General features: G+C 35.9%; 1 protein-coding gene across 1 annotated transcript in view; it reads right to left on the bottom strand.

The window, feature by feature from the left end:
* The window catches only part of LOC136036965 (serine/threonine-protein kinase N-like), a 100,010-nt gene that overhangs the window by 30,574 nt on the left and 46,623 nt on the right, over positions 1 to 22,813 (bottom strand). Inside the window, exons 6-11 of the mRNA XM_065719361.1 lie at positions 17,317 to 17,570; positions 14,468 to 14,604; positions 13,607 to 13,860; positions 8,855 to 8,990; positions 3,870 to 4,132; positions 2,189 to 2,374 (exon numbers count right to left, since the gene is read on the bottom strand). Coding sequence (XP_065575433.1) covers positions 2,189 to 2,374; positions 3,870 to 4,132; positions 8,855 to 8,990; positions 13,607 to 13,860; positions 14,468 to 14,604; positions 17,317 to 17,570 — 1,230 coding nt within the window. The remainder of the gene's footprint in view (positions 1 to 2,188; positions 2,375 to 3,869; positions 4,133 to 8,854; positions 8,991 to 13,606; positions 13,861 to 14,467; positions 14,605 to 17,316; positions 17,571 to 22,813) is intronic.

The raw sequence follows: 22,813 nt of genomic DNA, 5'->3' as shown, positions 1-22,813 counted from the left end.
ATATGCTGACAAAATTTTTATAGCCTAGAACGCCATAGACAAATTTTAGTTTTGAACTACGGCTATAAGCTGTAAATCATAAGCACAAGGCTTTAAATACATTCATTTTGAGCCAGGCAAATTTTAGCAAGGTTAAGACAAACTTTAGCAGCCTTATTTAAGCAGCCATGTGAAAGATTCGTGAAATAATGTATACATAAGCTTCAAGAATTTTTATGATCTTCAGGGCAGTTTACCACATATTAGTGAAGACATTGCTACCATTTACTATTTAATTCCTCCAAGCAATTTCTAGGAATATTTCCTAGGAATCGGCTAAACTACGTCAAAAAGGGTTACCAACTTTTTGGTATATGCATGTCCAATGAGTATATTTAAAAATGTGTCCTTTTTAGCTAAAATGTGCCCATCTTGAAATTTCAAGAACTAAAGCTTTTTCGTTTTTTTTTTTTACCAGTTGTATTATTGACCAAGAGACCCGTTGTAAATCTCTTTCAAAGCAGCCAGTAGAAATCAAATATAGCGAGAACAAAAAAAAAGGAATAAAGAACATTCATATAAAATGACTTAGTGTGAAATCACGAAAATTACGTAAACATATAAATTTCTGACTTTGGAGAGAATCATTTATTACGAAAGCTCTGGAAAACCTGGATGCTCAAAAAAAGTGATAGCTGACTTTTTTTTCTACCAAAATATATATCCAGTTGGGAGATGTTTCATTAAATTTACTAAAATGTCACCTCTATGTTTCTCTTTTAAAATGAACCACGCTTTTTATGTAATTTTGTCCTGGAACATGGGAAAGCACACTTTTGCCATACAATGTGTCCAGTTGGCAACCCTGGCCTCAAGGATAGTACTTTTACAAAGTATGTCAGCCTCAAGTCATTGTCGTGAGAAAGAGGATTCAGAGTTGTCATCATCATCATCAACAGTATCTTTTTTCGACTAATTCAACAATAAGACTAACTCGGGATAGGTTCCAATTCTAGCAGTTACAATTTCTTTTAGCCCTGACTACAGGCAAGGCCCTGTCTTCATTGCGGTCTTTTTTTTTAAGGGAAAGACATTCGACTGAGAACAGCTTATAATTCACCGGGTTTGACTTTTCATGAAAAAATATCTTCAAATGTGCATGATTTGCTTATTGAGCTTTGAAAGCATCAATGGAGACTGGAGCTACCAGAAGAAGGTCAAAAAGCACAGGCGACTTTACCTAATAAAGCCTTAATTTGATTCACACACCCCCTCCCAAAAAGACCCCTAAATTCCATATTTTTAGTTTTCATTATTAACTCAAAAAAGGAGAAAAAATCGCAACTTCCCAAGAGGTAAACACAATCCTCTCAGTGCAAAGCCGTGCCAGTCTCTCAGATATTTTCAACAAAAGAATTAACACCCCCTGAGTGCCTTGCGACAGTCCTTAGTACCTAGAGTTCTGAGGTGTGGCTTTATCCTCTATGCTGTTAAAATTACTTATTGCATAGCAATGCACTATTCCGAACATCATTTTCCCATCAATTGACACGCCACAACCTTCAACCTTGCTAGTTTTGTTTCACAACCTAAATGGATGACTCAATTAAGGACAGTGATCCTAACTTTTAAATTTTCTCCTCAGATGTAGCATGACGTACGTCATCAAAACTGCACTCTGTGCTGATCTTTCAAGATGGTAGTGAAGCAAAAGTGTGTATAAACTGAATCTAAGTGGGCATGAAGAAATATTTTACTAACCAATACAATTGCAAAAATTTATATGTTATTTTATGATTTATCACTAACAGACGAAAAATAACTTTATTTTATTCTTCACGTATTTTTATGATTTATATTTTTACAGCCGGACGAGGTTGTTACTCACTTTAAGGACCAAAACAAATGAAAAGTGAAACGATAATTCATAACGTCTTTGAATGACTCTTTATTCAACATCATAACAAATTTAAAAAAATTTACAAGGTTTGGAGGTAAAAACCGTTTGTATGAAGTCAAGTGACGTGGCTTAATTATACAGCTCATGTCGACAATGTCCTTAAGTCCTACAAAAGATGGTTAAAAGGGGTAAAAATAAGTAAGATATGCACCGCTCATTTATATGAGCAACTAGTCCGCACCAACGATACCTTGAAAACAACATACTGGAATGAACAATAATACTACTGGGTATAAAAAAAAATCTTACTGAAGGTGTTTGTGCAATATCTGGTGGTGGAGGCAACTGAGACTGAGAAGGTCTTGGGTTAAAATTTGGAGGTACTACAGGTGGAAGTACTCTAATTCCACCAACAACAGGTCCAGACGGCCTATCCTGAAGGGGTTGATGATAGCTTCGTGGAGCTGGCTGAGGTTGAGGTCTTGGAGCAATTGGCTGAAAAGAAAGAAAACGTACAATACTTCTCATTTTAAGATATATGAAGGGTTTATTCCACCCGTTAGACAATGTGGAGATGACCTGACAGTTGAAAGAGTTAACAAAAGAGTTCTTGTGGTGAGGACACCCCGCAGGAAATCTACTGCTCCCTCGGTTTTATAACCGCTCATTTGTGTCCAAGAACTTTTTTTCCTCTTTACTACACCGATATTATTGGGCTTTCTCTTGTTTGTTGTCACACTATTCATGGTTTATATGAACTTGAAATGACGTACATTGGTATTATTCATTTCCTGTATAAACAGCCCCGTTCTGTTAGTATAATTGAATTATGTGCTGATTTTCGTTTGCTACTGTCTAACCAGCAAAACGTATCAGCTCGCTTCTCCTAGCGTTGGTGTCTATTCGCATGAGAAAAGCAGCATGAACCTCATGATTCCAGCTCGACTATTTTTCCTGCATTTTGCTTGTTTATAAAACAGACAAGAAATAGAATTATAAAAGAAAATAGGTTGCTAGTTTTGACTTAACCATGGGTTGGCTAACACCACATATAGAGTGGGGTAAAGAAGAAGTTTGCACAAAGGTCCTGAGATGGTTTGGTGCTACAATAATGTTAGTAGTTTAAGTAAAGCACAATATTGTCTTAGTCCAATTTGCTAAGGCACAATATGGTCTTAGTTCAATTGGCTAGAGCAAAATAGTGTCTAAATCCAATTGGCTAAAGCGCAACATTTTCTTACTTCAGCACAAGTTTGTCTTAGTTTAACTGGCTAAAGCCCAACATTATCTTAGTCCAATTGGCTGAGGCACAATATTGTCTAAGTCCAATTGGCTAAAGCACAATATCGCATTAGTTCAATTGGCTCAATCACAATATTGTTGCAGTCCAAATGGCTTAAGCACAATGTTGTCTAACTCAGTACAATATTGTCTTAGTTTAATTGACGAAGCACAATATTATCTTAGTCCCAATAGCTAAAGCGCAACATTGTCTTACTTCAGCCCAATATTATCTTAATTCGACTAGTTAAAGCCCAATATTATCTTAGTCCAATTGGCTAAGTCCAATTGGCTAAAGCACAATATCGTATTAGCTCAATTGGCTCAATCACAATATTGTTGCAGTCCAAATGGCTAAAGCACAATATTGTCTTACTCAGTACAATATTGGCTTAGTTTAATTGGCTGAAGCTCAATATTATCTTAGTCCAATTGGTTAAAGCACAACTTTGCTTTAGTTCAATTGGCTAGTAAAACAACGATTTAGTAATCACACGTCAAAATATGCCCTTTTGTTTTTAATCTTTGATATTAATCCTTACTTTAAGGGAACACAATAGCTATATATAGCAGTTACAAGACAAACAATTTTCTGAAAGAGTGAGAGAGAAAGAGAAAGAAAGAGAAAGAAAGAAAGAGAGAGAGAGAGAGAGAGAAAAAAAACAATGCAGAGTTTCTTTGGAGCCTAAATTTAGTTATTTAAACTTACTTCAGGGATTCCATATGTTGATCCTGGCATCGACAGAGCCTGAATTCGTTGTTCCAATACTTCCATTCCTCTAGCTAATTGAGCAGCAGGGTAAGTATTAGGGTAAGGAGTTGTGGCTTCTACTCCTAAAGGACGCGAGACAGATAGTCCTGGATCCATTGCCTCCTTTCTTTCTCCGGGTACCTCGGATATTTCTTCATCTGAAGTTGCACTTGACAACTCGATACTTGTCCGACTTGATATTGGCCGAGAAGGGGGAACATCTTAAAAAGGGGAGTCAATGTATTTCTTAAGAGTACGAGTCGCTCCGACCTCATTTAAAAAATAATACTTCGTAAGGACATAAAAGGGTTAAGGGACATGGACGAGAAATTTTAAGAAAAATAAATCTATTCTTTCGATTTGTTCAATAGCTCAATTTTTGACGTAAATGTCGGTATTGACTACAAGAGAGAGGGCAAGCGTTACATATTAAATATCCATACTAATGTTCAATCCACCATTCTTTTAAATCAGATCATACACGACAAACATAGAAAAAATGCATTTCTGAACAAGGCTTCCACTACAAATTAGAGACACAAGAGCTAAGAGCTCATATGGCTTTTGTGACGAGGTCGGAAGAGCCAAGAGCCAAGAGCTCATATGGTATGAGCTCTAGAAAAATTCTAAGAATCAATAAATTGCTTTAAAAGGAAAATCAGAGGCTTAATGCCGGTCGGGATTTCAAATAAGAGCTCTGAGTCACGAGGTCCTTCTAAACATCAAAATTCATTAAGATCCGATCACCCACTCGTAAGTTAAAAATACCTCAATTATTCTAATTTTTCCTCTCCCTTCTGCCCCCCCCCCCGATGGTCGAATCGGGGAAAACGACTTTATCAAGTCAATTTGTACAGCTCCCTGACACGCCTACCAATTTTCATCGTCGTAGCACGTCCAGAAGCACCAAAATCGCCAAAGCACTGACAATCACCACCTAACTCCCACAAAAAGAGCGGATCCAGTACGGTTACGTCAATCACGTATCTATGAGATTTATAAGCGTTTTTCAAAATTTCCGGTTTTCCCCTTCAACTCTCCCCAATCTCAACAGATCTGGTCGGGATTTTCAATAAGAGCTCTGAGACATGAGTTCCTTCTAAATATCAAATTTCATTAAAATCCGGTCACCCGTTCTTAAGTTAAAAATACCTCAATTTTTCTAATTTTCCAAATTAACAACCCCCAGCTCCCCCAAAGAGAACGGATCCGTACCAATTATGTCAATCTCTTATCTAAACATTGTGCTTATTCTTCCCATCAAGTTTCATCCCGATCTCTCCACTCTAAGCATTTTCCAAGATTTCTGGTTTCCAAGATTTCTGTTTCCCTCCTCCAGCCCTCTATGTCCCCGGATCCGATTTGAATTGGAAATGGAGCATCTGAGACATAAGATTCTTCTATATATCAAGTTTCATTAAGATCCGATCACCCATACGTAAGATACCTCGATTTTCACGTTTTCCAAGAATTCCCGTTTCCCCCTCCAGCTTCCTTGAATGTCACCGGATCTGTTCGTGATTTAAAATGAGTTCTAAAGCACAAGATCCTTCTAGATATCAAATTTCATTAAGATTTGATCACCCGTTCGTAAGCTACAAATACCTCATTTTTTTAATTTTTCCAAATTACTCCCCCCCCCAGCTCCAAAAAAAGAGCGGATCTGGTCCGGTTATGTCATTCACCTATCTTGGACTTGTGCTTAGTCTTTCCACCAAGTTTCATCCTGATCTCTCCGCTTTAAGCGTTTTCCAAGATTTCCGGTCCCCCCCCCCCTCATGATCCTGGATTAGGTAGGGATTTAAAATAAGAGATCTGAGTTTCGAGGTCCTTCTAAATATGAAATTTTATTAAGATACGATCACTCTTTCGTAAGTTAAAAATACCTCATTTTTTCTAATTTTTTAGAATTAACCCCCCAGCCCCCCCCCCAACTCCCACAAAGAGAGCAGATCAGTTTCGGTTATGTCAATCCCGTATCTAGGACTTGTGCTTATTTTTCCCACCAAGTTTCATCCTGATCCCTCCACTCTAAGCATTTCCCAAGATTTCAGGTTCCACCCCCCCCACTTCCCCTTCACCAGATCCTGTTAGGATTTAAAATAAGAGCTCTGAAACATGATATCCTTCCAAACATCAAATTTCATTAAGATTCAGTCACTCCTTCGTAAGTTAAAATAGCCCATTTTTCTGATTTTTCAGAATTAACCCTCTCCCCTACTCCCCCAAACAGAGCAGATCCATTCCAGTTACGTCAGTAACGTATCTAGGACTCCTGCTTATTTTTTCAATCAAGTTTCATCCCAATCCCTCACTCCAAAGCGTTTTCCAAGATTTTAGGTCCCCCCCCAACTCCACCCCAATGTCACCGGATCTGGTCAGGATTTAAAATAAGAGCTCTGAGACACGAGATCCTTCAAAACATCAAATTTCATTAAGATCCCATCAACCGTTCGTTAAAAATACTTAATTTTTCCCGAACTAACCGGCCACCACTACCCCCCCCCCCCACCCAGATGGTCAAATCGGGAAAACTATTTCTAATTTAATCTTGTCCAGTCCCTGATACACCTGCCAAATTTCATCGTCCTAGCTTACCTGGAAGTGCCTAAAGTAGCAAAACCGGGACAGACCGACAGACCGACAGACAGACCGATAGAAGTTGTGATCGCTATATGTCACTTGGTTAATACCAAGTGCCATAAAAACAATATATGAGGGGGGATTTCGGCCCCATACCCCACTTCACTCCTCCAAAACTTCAGTGTTTTTTTAAGATGTTCCAGATAATGGTATATATTCCTGTTTAATTTGCCTTTTTTTAAATGTGCTCACTCCTCCCAAAAAACCTTCTAGATTTTGGCTGCGGAAATACGAAGGGCGTTAAGTGACATTTTGCAAATGTTCAGGAGAAGCAAAAAACTGTTTTGGAAAATATGCCTTCATATCTCTTTCGAGCACAAATCGTGCCTTTCTGGTCATCTCATGGTGAGTCTATGTGACAATCTTCGTCGCTGTGGAAGAGTCATGCCCTTAACGCTTTTTCGTCTGAAAAACTGGTCGAAATTTGGTTATAGTGTGTTTTGAGTGGATTATAAAACTGAGAATATCTCGGGAACTAAAGAGGATATGTTAATTCTGAATAAATCATTCGATCGGGCGTGTTTGTTAAGGAGGTTTCCTAAAACTCATCATTTTGCATTTCCGGAAGAAGAGTTTTTAAGTATCTTGTTTTGCCTTAAAATGTTTTCGAAACTGGTTTACCTAGGGGACAACGGTTATTTCTAAGATTTCAAAATGCGTCAAATATTTTACAGACAACAGAACAATGAAGAAGCTTAAAACTTCATCAGCACACTGGATTAAAGAGGGAGGTAGCTTCAGTTGTTGGCATTACAAACAATATTAAACAATTTGAATAAATTATGTTAAACTGTAAAAAAATCTTATCATATTTTGTTTTAATCTATGCAGAACATTATATCATGCATTAGTCAAAAAGGAAAATCTAAGTACCATAACACTGCCAGTAGTGCGGAACTTATTCCTTTGTTTTCGCCAGCCTATCATTCTAGGGCTGGGAAATCAATACCATTGACCATTTTTGAAGTGACTTTCCATTTCATTTTCTATTAATCTAATCACTTTCTATTCATTATTCTTTGTTGAAGCTGCCCAGTCATGTTGCGTTTTTAAAAGAAACAAAAATTCCTATGAATAGTAAGATTCCTTAATGAAATAGTATGAATATTTAAATTCCTAAATACGGGTTATTATATTACTACAAGTCATTAGCAAATACAAAACCGTTTATGTCCTTCAAAGGGTTTTAGGTTCAAATTAAAAGAGCCGAATGAGTACAGTGGATTGTGAGCAGAATCGATCTTACTTTATTACAAGAAAGTACAAAAAAATAACAATTCTTTAGATTTGATTCTCCTTAGCCGACGGTATTCGCACTCGTGGCACTGGCGGTGGAGCACGTAATTGTAAAATCCCGTTCAAAATTTGATTAGACTAAAAGATTAAAGGACAGAGGGGTTTTTCACTTAGGTGCAATGGCTAACTATGTCACTTTGTCGCAATCTCTCATTGGTCACATTGATTAACAATGTTATCGCCTGAAAGATTCATCCCGTAACTTTATAACAAAAATCGTTTTGTCACAGAGTTAGAAAGTAATGTGACATAGATAAACAAATTAAATACAAACAAACAAACTTGGAACAAAACCCAATAATTGGCAAAATATTGAATATAATAACATAAATAAAAAACGATTATATTTATAGGCAATTTTAGTGTACTCTACACAATATTCCTCACAGAGGATATGAGAGAGATATGAGTGCGGGGGTTAGGAGCCCCCCCCCCCCAAAAAAAAAAATAATCGCGCAGGGAGGATCATCATTTCTCCCAGATTTAATATTTTTCTTTGTCTGAAGATCTTGAACCTTCCTTTATGTAGTAAGTTGCTACACCGAACTCAACTCTCCGTATACAAAGATAGGGATTTTGTTGTGATTGTGTAATGTTAGTAAAATTTTCATGTTCATGTTAAATAGGCCAAAAATACATTCATGGCTGATAAGAAAGGAATGAACAAGATATTCAGAGCAATTCAGGATCAACTAGTCACGTATCTTGGCTATTTTAATCCTTTCTCACTGTCCTTATAACTCTAAACATATCACCTACAAGTGTAGGTCTATACACATAGAAGCTACTTCAGATATAATACTATCATGGACACTGGCAGTCCAAATCTTTAATTGAGGATTAGAGAGACCTTTTAAAATGGAAAAGACGGAGGGGGATGAATTGACAGACGGAACCAACTGGATTTTCATACAATTGGTCCGAAATGTGATCTTTTGGAAAATGTTAGTTAGGAGCCCAATCTCCCTTTTTTGTCACCTTAAGCTAATCAAATATGCACTTACTAACGACTCTTGAATCATCACCACTTTTAAGTCGCTTATGCCATTTGTCTGGCTTTTCATTTTTACGACCTTTGAACACCTTATTTCCACGTCGAATATTTGGTATACGCGAGATCATCGGATTTAGGAACTTAATCTAAAACGAAGAAGGATATTAATTCAGACTAAAGCACTTAGGGCGTTCGACAAACCTAATAATACACACACACATATATATATATATATATATATATATATATATATATATATATATATATATATATATATATATATATATATATATATATATATATATATAGCACATTACATATATAACATAAAATATAAATTTGAAAGGGTGTGAAACAGAATTAATTAGATGAAATTCAAATTTAACCCAAAAATTACTCTTGGAAATTCAAAAAGCCCAAGACTAACTGGGTAGTTTAAGAGTAACAAACTCTTAGAAACGAGTAAAAAACAAACAACTCTTGATAAGTGTGTTCGATGCAGTTAAGTCTGATGGAGGCAAAATAAACTAGAAAAATCAGGAAAGTTTAAATTAAGAAAAAAAAGGAAAAGTGAAATCATAATAATAAGCGTGTGAAGGCTGAAAGGCGGCAAGTGAAGGGGGCAGAAGAAGCCGAGGTCAGGCCATATTTGCGAGGACTACCGGTCGGAACAAATGGAGAAATCCAACTAAAAGTCTGCGTAATGGATATTCTAGCCAAGAGGCTTTTTGGCTAGCACTAGATCGTTCAAAAGAAAATTGATTATGCTATTATAACAATGTTATATTCGGGCAAAATGTTATAACATTGTTGCAGTTATGCATACAAAAATTTTTATGTTTCTTGGCAAAAAAAAGAACCTAAAGACGGATATTTTTTACGAATGTTCACTACACTTAGAGGGGGGGGGAGAAGTTAACGACATAAAATCTGGGGCACAACGATACCGGCTTCGTAGGGACGTGGATGTAACTTCAGAATTTAAAATGTTAACACTTAACTATTTTGCACAATTTAATGACTACTACTACGACTAACAACTCACTACAGCACCAAGCCACCTGAGGTCAACACAGCTACGCACGCTCCTCCTCCATCCCAATCTATTCAAGTCCTCCTCTTTACACACTCCCAGGAAATTCCCATTTCCTTTAAATCGTTTGACATCCTCCCATCTCAGACGAGGATGAACTGCTTTTCGTTTAGCCCTAGACGGTTGGCCGAAAAGGACAAGCTTCGGCAATCTGTCATCCTTCATCCAAAGAACGTGCCCTAGCTATCTCAACCTTTCTTTCATTATAGCCCTAGACAGCCGGATTGAACTACACATTTTGTACAGCCTACTTTCCAATTTCTATGGAAAACATCCGGCAAATCCTCATCCACTTTTCGGAGCACCCATGCTTCAGAGCCATGTTTGACGCCTGTCATCACTGTAGATTCCAATATTCTAGTCTTAGTTTTGAGCCTTAGCTATTCTGAACAAGAGCAGATAAATAAGCTTCTAGCATTTACGAGTCATATATTGCGCAACATATTTTCAAATACTGAACTCATAAGCGAAAGATCGCTGGCTCGAGGATTGGTGATGCCTATTGCTTGGTTTCGGGCGAAGGTAAGAGGCGCTTCCCTGAAAGGTAGTCCCAAAGTCTATCCAGCTTCTAGTTAGTACCTGAGGGAATCTAGCGAAAAAAAACGAAGAAACTAGAATGATTTGCCCCCAGCCATGCATAGCACTTCTGGCCGAGTTCAGAGCATTAGGAGATCGACACGTGCACTACACAGATCACCTGGTCTGCATGGGACAGTTTTCAAAAATCTTTTCTTTCTTTATGGAACGAAAAAAAGCCAGTTCAGGACTAGATCAATTTTAACATTTTACTAAAATTGCCTTTCAAAACTAATGCCATGAGAACTCCCTTTAACAGGTTGGATCTCTAGAAAGCGTCTAAAAAATCTTATCAAACAGTTCGTGGTAACAAACTGTAAGTAAGGAGCGGTACTGCTCATTAGTAACCTAAACTCTGAAAAACAGAATTTTGGTAGCAATAGATACATCAACAGAATGAGCTTATTATGCTGATTACAAACATATAAGTTTCATGAAATTTAGTTCTAGTTATTAAAAGTCATTAGCTTGATATAATTTGACTGATTTTCGAAAAAGGGGGAAAATGTCCCCAATCACATCATCAGATTCACCGTATCAGAGAACCGTACTGTAGAGGTTTCAAGCTTCTATTTACAAAATATGGAATTTGTATTTTTTCCAGAACAAAGATCACGGATGCGTGCGTATTTGTTTGTTTCCCAAGTGTTAATTGCTTCGACCCAGTTTTACTAGAATATCCAGAGAGAGCTCATTCTAACGGAAATTGAAAGTTCTGATACCCTTTTAAGTGACCAAAAGTTTGGAGGACAACTAGGCTCCCTCCCACGGTAATTTTTTCTTCAAAATAATTCGATCAATGTGCTTTGAACGGTTTCCCCTGAAAACACTCTCTCTCTGGTTTCGTTTTGTTGATGATGTTCTTGCTATTTGGGAACATGGTCAGGACTCTCGAAAAGATTTTTTGGCACACTTGAATTCTTTTGATTCAAATCTTCAATTTACAATAGAACCGGAAGATTCAGGAAAGCTCCCTTTCTTGTATGTTTTAATTATAAAAAATACTCCTAGCCTTGAATTTTCTATATATAGAAAGCCGACCCGTAATAATCGGTATCTACATTTCTCGTCAAATCCCCCTCCTTCTGTGAAAAGAGGGGTAGTAATTTCTTCCGTCGACAGGGTTCTAAAAATATGTTCACGTAATCATGTAAAATTTGAGTTAGATTACGTTAAAGATATTCTATTCTGCAATGGCTGAACCAATCAACCAATCAACCTCATTGAAAACATAATAGATAGACGATTAAAAAAGGTAATACAGGAAAACAGGGAACACGCCCCCCTTGATTCAGTTACACTGGCAATTGAGAACAAAACATTCACAACATTACCATACGTCTCAAAACTCAGCGACAAACATGGAAAAATTTAAAAAAAAAACATAATCTCTCTGTTTCTTTCAAAACTGAACAAAAATTTGAACATTTTTTCAACTCGGGAGAGGATAAAACTGACCCTGTGCTACGTAGCAGTGTCTACAGAGTCCCATGTTCATGTGGAAATTTTTACATCGGTAGGCAACAACTAGGAGAATGATTGCATGAACACCAAATTTCAATAAATAAGTCTCTGAGATTTGAAAATAAAAATGACTACTTGGATTCAGCTCTGGTCCAGCATTTAATATCTACCGTAGATGGCCTACCGCAATCTTTCAAAGAGGCAATTGAGAAAAAAATATATAAACAGAAATTTGGCTATAAATAGAGGTACGGGAGGTATTTTCTTAAGCCCAATTTGTTACAAATTAATACTAAAAGACTCTATCACTATTTGCGCCAAATCTAATTTAAGACAGCTTGTCCGCATATCTCATGAAAACCGAAATTGTGGACAGGCAAAACTTCTCTTTCATTGATCTAAGGTTGGTTTTGTTTTTGATTCAGTGTCTTTTCTCCTTTTGCATAGTTCACTTCAGAAGGTTAGATTTTGTTGTTGTTGTTTTTTTCCTTTTTCTGTTTTTCTTTTTTGAGCACTGAGGACGACTTGGCAGAGGTCCTTGTCGAAATATCTGCTCGATTTTCATCTTTCATATTTTGCTACTGGCTGACAAAATACTCGTTTTTCACCTATTTAATTTTTTCATTTATTATTTCCTTTCTTGATTTCGTGCATCAAAATTTTCAGTTAGCCATTTTGTTCAGTATAGTTAAAAGGCCCATAAAATATGTCTTTGTAGATAACATGTCCCCTTTGTCCCAACCCTTTAAGAACGACTCCTGAAACACAAGGGTAATTAGAACAATTAGAAGCGTTTTAAAACACTTTGGCGTGAAGAGCGAGGTGTTGAGGAGGGGACAAGACATCTCATATACATAATAATTTCTGTTCGTTTTACGGTTTAATGCTGCTCCTTACTTTCAGTTGATTTACTTAATTTTTTATTAAAATTACAATAAACATCCAATAACGTTGAAAAATATTAACACTAGATACTTCTCTCTTTTCTATGTAACTTGATAAAGAATTTAGACCAAGCGTATTTGTTATCTGATTTTTAACCTTATCATAAAAAAAATCGATCGTTTTTTTTGTTTTTGTTTTTTTTCTTTCGTCTGCTACTCGTGAACGTTACTGCTGGCGGACTCAAAAACACAAAACACAGTAAAATCTGCCAACAATCCCAAATCATCTGTATGTGCGTGAAGAGACAGTTATGCAAATCCAGGTTAATAAAAAAAGTTTCTGTTTGAATCCACTAAGCAACACAACATAACGTGTAGCACTTTTGATTGTCGATTAAACATTACCGGTTTTGGACAGTTGAATTATTATTTATGACTGGAATGACAGATATAGAATGGCAGACTTTTTTGTGGGATCCTTCAAAAAATATTTCTGTGACCAATTACAAAAATATTTTCATATTTTCCAAACTAACTGCCATACTAATTCTGTGGTTGGTGAGGGGGAAGAATAAAAGAAGATATTTTTGGATAGGATGTACAGATAAATTCTCCTGTTTGAATAAATTAAGAATAACGGTATTTGGACCCACCCCCTCTGAAATACACAGAAAACATCTAAAAACTATCTTTCTTACAAAAAATTGTCGCTCTTACATTTATGCAGGTTTCCTTAAGAATTTACCTCAGCAAATAATAATCCTTTAGGCTCCAATAACAGCGGCCTGCCCTGGCATATATTATCAACAAAGTCTTCCAGTCGTAAAAAGGTCACTCCACACAATCCCCTCCAGTCTTTCCAAAAGATATCAACAACTAATTCACGTGATTTTTCAAGATCTATTGAGAACCTTTGATCCCATGCTTGCTGAGAGCAAGGCTTCCAAGCTGTCTGGCCCACAACTTGGTTGTCTAATCGCAAGATGGCCATAATGTCGTCTAAAAAAAAAACAATAATGATATAAGCAAACTAAAATTAATTTTTAAGGATAATGGTAACTTAAGACACTCTATTAAAACGGTAATTGATATAAAGTACCCTTTTGGACACGAATTTTTCCAAGAGAGGGGGTGGGGGATCGCTGGATCAAACTTAGAGGAATGTTCATGTTCGAAAGGATCAAACCATCGCAAAATGGCAATTATATTTACAAAATTAGGAAAAATTACATTTAAGCTGAACATTTTCCCATTTTTGATTATTTTTGAACATTTTTTGATGATATTCTGAACATTTTTGATGAGAAAAAACTCATCAAAAGTAGTTGAAAATGAAGCTACTATCATAAACGTCTTCTTAAACACCAAATAGACCGTAGAGAAATGACGAATAGCAATAAACTACACAAAGAGCAAGGTATTAACACGAATGGCGAAAAACTAGCCAAATACAACAAACCAAAAATAAAGCTCATTGAAAGTAATCAAAAAGAAATCACTGTTAAATTACTTTGTTAATGTATTAGTTATTTTTAATTTACTACTTGTTTTATCGCTTGTTTCCACAAGAATTTAAGATTTACTTGAAATTTGAAAACAGACTCACTTGATATTTCATCTTTGACATTGTAAGATTTTGACTTGCTAAAAAATGACTTTAAATCACCACTGGGACTGTTCGTCAGCACAGGTTTTCTACTTCTTCCAGGAATGTCTTCCATTAAATCTTGACAGCCCATAAGCCTGTAAATACAAGATCTCAGTTGATTACAAAACGATAAGAGGGACACAAGAGTCGAAATGTTTAATAGCTTCAGAAATGACACGATAAAAAGTAACTAACTAAGAAAAGACAATTAAAATGCATACATGCAAACATTAGAGAAGCCAAGCCACAGATTATTTTCCGAAATAAAAAGAAGTTTGGGAGAATTTGAAAATAGGTCATAAACATAAGATTGGAGAACTAGAAGCCACTGTAGTAGCACAAGCTATGCATGGTTCTGAAATATGAGTGCTTCAAAGAATTGAGAAGGATAAGCTACACATTTTTAAGTGATTGTCAGTTTAAAAAACTTGTTCTTGTTACAGCATGTAAAACAATAAACTGGACAACAATGCAATGGGGGCTGGGGGACAGCCATCCTGTGCTTTTGCAAACCCTTCCCCAAATTTCTCCAGGTACCCATTTAGAGCTGGGTCGACTCTGACTGACCTTTACAGAGTAGCGCCACTGACCCCCATTTCAAGCAAAATAACCAGCGACACAAGGAATCGAACCCGTATCCTCAATGACAAAGGATTTAAAGCCAAAGGATTTTGGATGAAAGAAAAGTTGAGATTGTTAGGACAATTTGAGCAGAAAAAGGATGATCGGCTGCAAAAACTGCAACTTTTGTAATCAGGCTTCGAATAAAGGAAGAACAGGAGCTTCCTGGATGGGGTAGGAAAATGTAACAAGGAAAGATTCAAAAGAATTCAGGACTCCGTGTAATGGAGAAAAACGTGATGCTCTCAATAGAGCAGGGAGGAGGAGGAACATGTTGTAATGACTACAGGTGACTTCGTGTTACGATGATTTCAACAGTCATAGAAGTAGTAATATAAACATAAAATGAATAAAATATATGGCAGTACACATTTTGAGCAAGTCTATCGCAACGTACGAAGTGTAATAGCCACAATAGACATACACCAGACAAATCTCAAAATATTAGTAATCTGAAACAGCACCTGAGACACTCACGGCATCTTCGGAGTAATTTCACTTATAACATGTCATTTAAGACAATACAAAAATGGGTACGAACTTCTCACAGGGAAAAAATAATGATGTTATGTTTATTAATTTTCATCCTAGCCTACTCGTGGGCATCCAGTTTTTATTGTTTTTTTCTCTTAAAACTTAGAATTTAACCAGATTTGTAAGGACAATTAACTAGACTTTTGACAAATTATACTGAATAAGATACAATTTCCGTCTACTTGGAGGTCGTCCTGATGATAACACAATTGCAAAATTATAGTTACAAAAATTTGCACTTAGAGTGTATTCATAAAGAGATTTGGCCAATCTCAAGTGCTGTGTCTATTGTCCGTCTCTGGTACACATATGTTTCCTTTTTGAGGAAATGCCAAAAGAACTATATGTGCCAAAAATTGGAATCTCGAATTCGACGCCTATTCAGACACAAATGAGGGTGAAGAACTGACATTGGGTAACAGGAAAACTGATAAAGTGGGACGCTCCACTTACCTGGGTAGTACCATAGACAGCAATATAGCGCTGCCTAAATTGGGAGCGATATGGCTTCAGTGCATAATTTCTTCCCTCCCCTCAAACCCTAAAGACATCTAATCAAAACTTTGAGATTTTCATTTTGTTCAAAATAGTCGAAAATTGGTGTGGTTGCCCATAGTTCGTTCAAAATAAATCATTGTCAACTATTAAACTATTTAGCCTTCTAATTGGGGCCAAACGAAAAGAAAAGCATCTCTGATCGAAGCTAGATAAGATGGTAAGAAAGAATTTAAAGAAAATTAGAACTTCATGAGAGAGAGTAAAGAGTGAAGCTTTGGCAAACTTGAGGAGGAGTGTGCACAGCTGTGTTGGCCTCACATAGTTTGGTGCTACAATGGTTAGTTAGTAGTGGTAGTAAAAGTATATTGAGGACAAGCTAATGTCAAGACTTAGGTAATGTTGAACTAGGCTATGAATGATCTGATTGGTTAATTTTGACTGCTTCAGATAGGAAATATCCTTGCGGCAGTCCAGATGGGACCACAACTACTTTGGTTAGGATACACGGTTTCACCCACGATATTATAAAAAAGTACGAAAAAGAAAAATCCAGGCTTTTTCTTCTATACAACTAAGGATTGGCTAAACTGGGTGACCTTGGCTAAATTTCAAAATGTTCAAATACAAATAAAATTAAAATTTGGCCGGATCCACCAATGACTAAAATTTAGCAAAATCTTATTATGAAAGAGTCTACAACTATCAGATTCCTTATTATAATAGCTAGCATTTCTCATTTTAAGTTGGTCTTTTATCCTGAATGGTTGAGGTGAATAGATACAAAATTTAAGGACGGAGGAATATTTTTTTCAGAGAAGGGATCATTAATAAGAATAGGGATAAAGAAAATGCTTAAGAAAAGATAAAAGGAAGGGATCATAAAGAAAATTCCCGCATAAAATATGTGTGGTTATTGAAAAACAAATAAACGAACACATATATTAACAAAAAAGGAAAAATCACCCTCCAAACTTGCTAGTGATTGCCACCGGTAAAAATGACAAAACATAAAGTTAAAAAATGAATAAACAAAGAAAAAAAAATGGGAAATCAGAATCCATGCTTGCCAGTGATTAATCCAAGTTACCAAAATCAAATAAATAAAACATAAAGGGTTTATAAATAAAAGATAAGTCAACAAAAACGGAACAAACCGGACTTCAAGCTTGCCAGTAATTGCTGCTGGTTTTGTATATGGCAGTCCGCGAAGATTATTTGTCGAATTTCTTCCATGAGAGTTGACGTAGCTAATCGAGCCTGGACTCGAAGTGATGGAATAAACACTTTCTAACTCCCGTTTCAGCTCCATGGCTAAAGGTGATTGGGGTGATATTTCTTTTAAACGAAGCTCCAAGGAGTGACGTATTAAATCAAGCCTCTGAAGGGATTCATTTAGACTAGTTTGTGCCTGAAAAGGATAAAGGGAACATTAGAACCAACGCACCAGGACTCGCACAAGTGATTGAATAAACACTTTACAATAAATGTGTTGATAGAGAAGTTGAGAAAGTCCTATGAACGTTTCTCTAGAGTTAAAGGTCAATTTGACAAACAAACGCTTGGTTGGCTTTATAACTCGCTTTTTGCTCCCCATGTATTTTTTCTGGTGCGATTATGGAAGTGTTTTACCTCGTCAGAACGTCAATAAATTCGGTCTGTCTTTTTCAAATTTTTAAAGTATTTTTTTCGTGTTCCTCTTTGGTTCCGTAACAGTCATATATCTCCAAACGCTATGGAGTTTTTGAGATATGTGATAAGATGGACGTTTTAGAAGGCAGATTCAGACAGCGATCTGAGTCAGTCGTAGATTTTCCGCTGGGGCGTATTGATCGTCTGTGAGTTAGTGTATGTATGTGTGTATTTTTACTGTTAGTTTGTTGTTTGTGTTAGTGAGTGTATTTTTAGTGTTTATAATGATAGGTGTTTTTATTACGAATATTACTTTTCCATACTCCTCTAAGTGCATTTTTGTATGTATAGAGGGTTCAAATAAATTATTATTTACGATTCTCGTTTCAGCTCCTAAGATAAAGGTAATTGGGGTGATATTTCTTTTATAAACAAAGTTCTAAAGAACAATATATTAAATCAAGTCTCTGAATGGATTAGTTTAGAGTAGTTCGTGCCTGAAAACGATGAACAAAAATTAGGCCTATTTTGACAACACAGTCAGGGTAGCAACGCTGGTGCCAACGCACTTTCTAATTTCCGTTTTAACTCAGTTTCTGTTTTAAAAGGAATTGTGTGATTTTTATTTGAAAAGTTATTTGTGTACTTCTACTGCAATCTTCCTCAAGAATTTAAATGTGAAATTATAATATTTCTATCACCGAAATACGAAAATGTATTTTTTTTTTTAACCCATAGTTTCTTGCACAATGATTATTGAAGTTCTTTGATGGAATTTTGACACCTAAGACAAAAAAAAACGAAAAAAAAAGGAAATCCATTTGCAAAAATCTCGTTACGGTTTTCGAGTTTTCCCTGTAAAATTGTACTTGAAAACGTTTCTTAATGATAAAAAACTTTGCAGCTTAGACTTGTTTTCAAAAGTTTTATTTGAATCATATATCTTAGCTACAGATCCAAAAATCAGTACAATTTCAATCACTCTGTGCAGAGTTAAAAATGAAGTTACCAATCACTTGATATGGAGTATGGAGTTATCAGTATATGGAGTTACAAGTATCCCTTTATATGGAGCTATCAATCATTTTGATTGATTAAACTCCTTAGATTACAATTACCAGACTTCTTAGACCACAGTTTTTAGAACAAGGCAGGTAAGCAATAATATGTTGTGGCAGGGGGGGGGAGTTAACTTTGAAAAAGAGCAAACAACCGGTAAATTATATGAAAATTATAAGAATATAAATAAGTATGAGAATAATAAAGGGGATATTAGGATTCTTTTTAAAGTAAAACGTAGAAGCAGCAGCACTGGCCATCAAAACCTATATTTGGTTCCAGCCTCATAACTGGTACAGGATGGGTTGATACCCTGACAGGATTTGAATTAAAAACTAAAAAGAGGGAAAATCCTTCTTGGGACAAGAATTCATAGGACAATAGGGAAGAAGTAAGTAATTAACGGCTTTTTAGTGGTAAAAAAAACAGCAAAGATGAAATACTAGAAATGGTTTGAGGAAAAAGAGGGGAAATTATATACGAAACTATAGAAATCATATATGGGAAAAACCATCAACCAAGCCGAGGTCTAATCCTTGGTGGAGAGGGCATATTCTTTTTTGGAGGGCTGGAGGTCAACACAACAAAAAGGCAGTTCTAATCCTCTTTCTAGAACTTTTGGACCCCTTCCTCCTCCGTAATAACTTTAAATCCGATCAAATTTCCATAGATAGAGAAAGAGAAGCAAAGAGAGAGAGAGAGAGAGAGAGAGAGAGAGAGAGAGAGAGAGAGAGAGAGAGAGAGAGAGAGAGAGAGAGAAAGAGAGATGGACAATAATTCGGCAAACGTAGCCTACCTCCCTCCACCTCAAGAAAATGAGTTCCAAGATGATCCTGAACATTAAAACAAATCATAGACACAAGAAACCCTCAAGCCTATCCTCTCCCTTATACCTGTCAATATTGTCCTCCCTAATACCTGTCAATATTGTTACAATCGTTTTATTATTTTATTATGATTTACTATGATAATCATGGCTTTATGATTTTTATTAGTTTCGTATATTCGTAATATAATTTTCGTATTTAGGTCTATTTTCTTTGCAAAGGCAAGACCCCCCCCCCCCCCAAAAAAAAAAAAAATATATATATATACATGAAAAGTTGGACTTGGTTGAAACTCTCATTCTGTATTTCGATAAATCAAACAGTTCGTGGTAACGAACTGTAGTAAGGAGCGACCCGGCTCAATAGTAAACGAAACTCTAAAAAACGGAATTTTGATGCTAAAATATACATCAAAAGAATCAGATTTTCATGCTGATTTTAAATATATAAGTTTCATCAAATTTAGTCTTTGCCATCAAAAGTTACGAGCCTGAAAAAATTTGCCTTATTTTAGAAAATAGGGGGAAACATTCCTTAAAAGTCACGGAATCTTAACGAAAATCACACCATCGCATTCGGCGTATCAGAGAACCCTAAAGCAAAATTTCCAAGCTCCTATCTACAAAAATGTGGAATTTCGTATTTTTTGCCAGAAGACAAATCACGGGTGCGTGTTTATTTGTTTGTTTTTTTTTCCAGGGGTCATCGTATCGACCAAGTGGTCCTAGAATGTCGTAAAAGGGCTCATTCTAACGGAAATGAAAAGTTCTAGTGCCCTTTTTAAGTGACCAAAAAAATTGGAGGGCACCTAGGCCCCCTCCCACGCTCATTTTTCTCCAAAGTCAACAGATCAAAATTTTGAGATAGCCATTTTGTTCCGCATAGGCAAAAACCACAATAACTATGTCTTACTCCCCCACAGTCCTTGGGGGAGGGGCTGCAAGTTACAAACTTCGACCAGTGTTTACATATAATAATGGTTATTGGGAAGTGTACAGTCGTTTTCAGGGGATTTTTTTTTTGGTTTTGGGGGTGCATTGAGGGGAGGGGGCTACGTTGGAGGATCTTTCCTTGGAAAAATATGTCATGGGGGAACATAAATTCAATGAAAAGGGCGCAGGATTTTCGAAAATTACTATAAAAAAAAACAATGAAAAAATAAACATGGAAAAGTTTTTTTCAATTGAAAGTAAAGAGTAGCATTAAAACTTAAAACGAACAGAGATTATTACGCATATGAGGGGTTCTAAATATACTTTAGCATAAAGAACGAGGTATTTAGGAGGAGATAAATAACTCGCTCTTTATGCTATAGTATTTTTAGTAATTTCAACTATTTATTCTACGGCCTTTCTGATTCAGGGGCCATTCTTAAAGAATTGGGACAAAACTTACGATTTAGTGTAAAGAACGAGGTATTAACGAGGGTACAAACCCCCTCATAGACATAATAAAGATTAAAGAATATAAAAGTTTGTTAAGTAAGTTAATCCTTAAGTTACGTATATTTTTTACTAATAAAAAAATTCGTTAAAAATTAAAATCTATAGTTGCCTTTTTATGTAACCGAAAAATTGCATGGCAACTAGGCCTCCTTCCCCATCCCTTATTTCTCAAAATCGTCTGATCAAAACTAAGAGAAAGCCATTTAGCCAAAAAAGGAAATAATATACAAATTTCATTTTAATAATTTATGCGTGGAGAGCCAAAATCAAACATGCATTAATTCAAAAACGTTCAGAAATTACATAAAAAAAAAACTAGTTTTTTTTAACTGAAAGTAAGGAGCGACATTAAAACTTAAAACGAACAGAAATTACTCCGTATATAAAATGGGTTGTTCCCTCCGCAATCCCTCGCTCTTTACGCTAAAGTTTGACTCTTTGCCACAATTCTGCTTTTTAAAACAATTAAAAGCTTTAGAGTAAAGAGCGAGGGATTGCGGAGGGAACAACCCATTTCATATACGGAGTAATTTCTGTTCGTTTTAAGTTTTAATGTCGCTCCTTACTTTCAGTTAAAAAAAACTAGTTTTTTTTTTATGTTTTATCACAAAGTTCACCAGATTTAGATGGTTTTGATGAATTTCAGAGCATTAGAATGCAATCTACTTTATTTTACAAATTCGCCCCTCCCCTTTCCATCTCCCCCAGAAAAGATTCCTGTTTATATGGCAGGACCCACCGGGGAGGATAGACAAATATATCAACCCCCCCTCCCAAAGTAAAGAACAAAACGTCCTCATATCCAGAAAAAATTAACAGTTTTTAGACAAAAAAAAAAATCACAAACATTTAATGATTCCCGCGGGCAAACTTCCGCAAGAATGACCTCCTACTGTTTTTTCGGCACCCTTGGCCTGGATGTACCACAAGCTCCCACCCCAATTTACACATTCCAGTTTAAAGGATGCTTATCGTGTAGAGGAGCAGGGGGCATTTTCTTCAAATGCTTACCCCTTCCCCAGCCTACATTTTGAAAAATACTTTTATGGGATATTTTCATTGAAAAGTGCCTTGTTAACATTTCATTGAAAAAAAATAAGAACCCCCCCCCCTTCCAATACATTCTGGAAAAAAAACTTTTTGCTTATCCACATTTTCGTGAGTTGGGTCCACTGCCCAGTTTTATGAATTGCAGCTAACAGCCCAGGTTAGAAGAGTGGCTTTTGAATTCAAAAGAAAATGTCAGTGCATAATATGTCATGAATCGTGGGAACCCCTTTTTCTTTTAAAATTGGATAAATAACAGGGAAATATATAAAACCACAAGGTAATCCGCCTCAAGCATATACCATACATTAAGTTGAAATAATCAATGTTACTTGAGTCCAGACTTTATTGAAAACCACATAATCATCAAATTTAAGACATTTTCCCATATAAAGAGATTTATAACTGAGCAATCAACCACTTAAATTCATTCAAGAGAATGACAGACGTCAATTCAATTAAAATTTGGCAAAAGTAAAACTTGTTGCGGCAACAATAAAACGTAATTGCAGTTTTTTTTTTTCCACAAATCATTGACTAACAAAAAAAATTGAATTCATATTTATACATTTAGCAAACAAACATCAATATGATTAAATAAATATTTGATTAAATAAATTAATATATATATATATATATATATA

Source organism: Artemia franciscana, chromosome 16 (genome assembly GCF_032884065.1).
Source record: "Artemia franciscana chromosome 16, ASM3288406v1, whole genome shotgun sequence".
In the NCBI taxonomy this organism is placed as follows: Eukaryota; Metazoa; Arthropoda; class Branchiopoda; order Anostraca; family Artemiidae; genus Artemia; species Artemia franciscana.
Note: the sequence above shows the minus strand (reverse complement) of the source record. Positions and strands in the feature narration are given on the sequence as shown.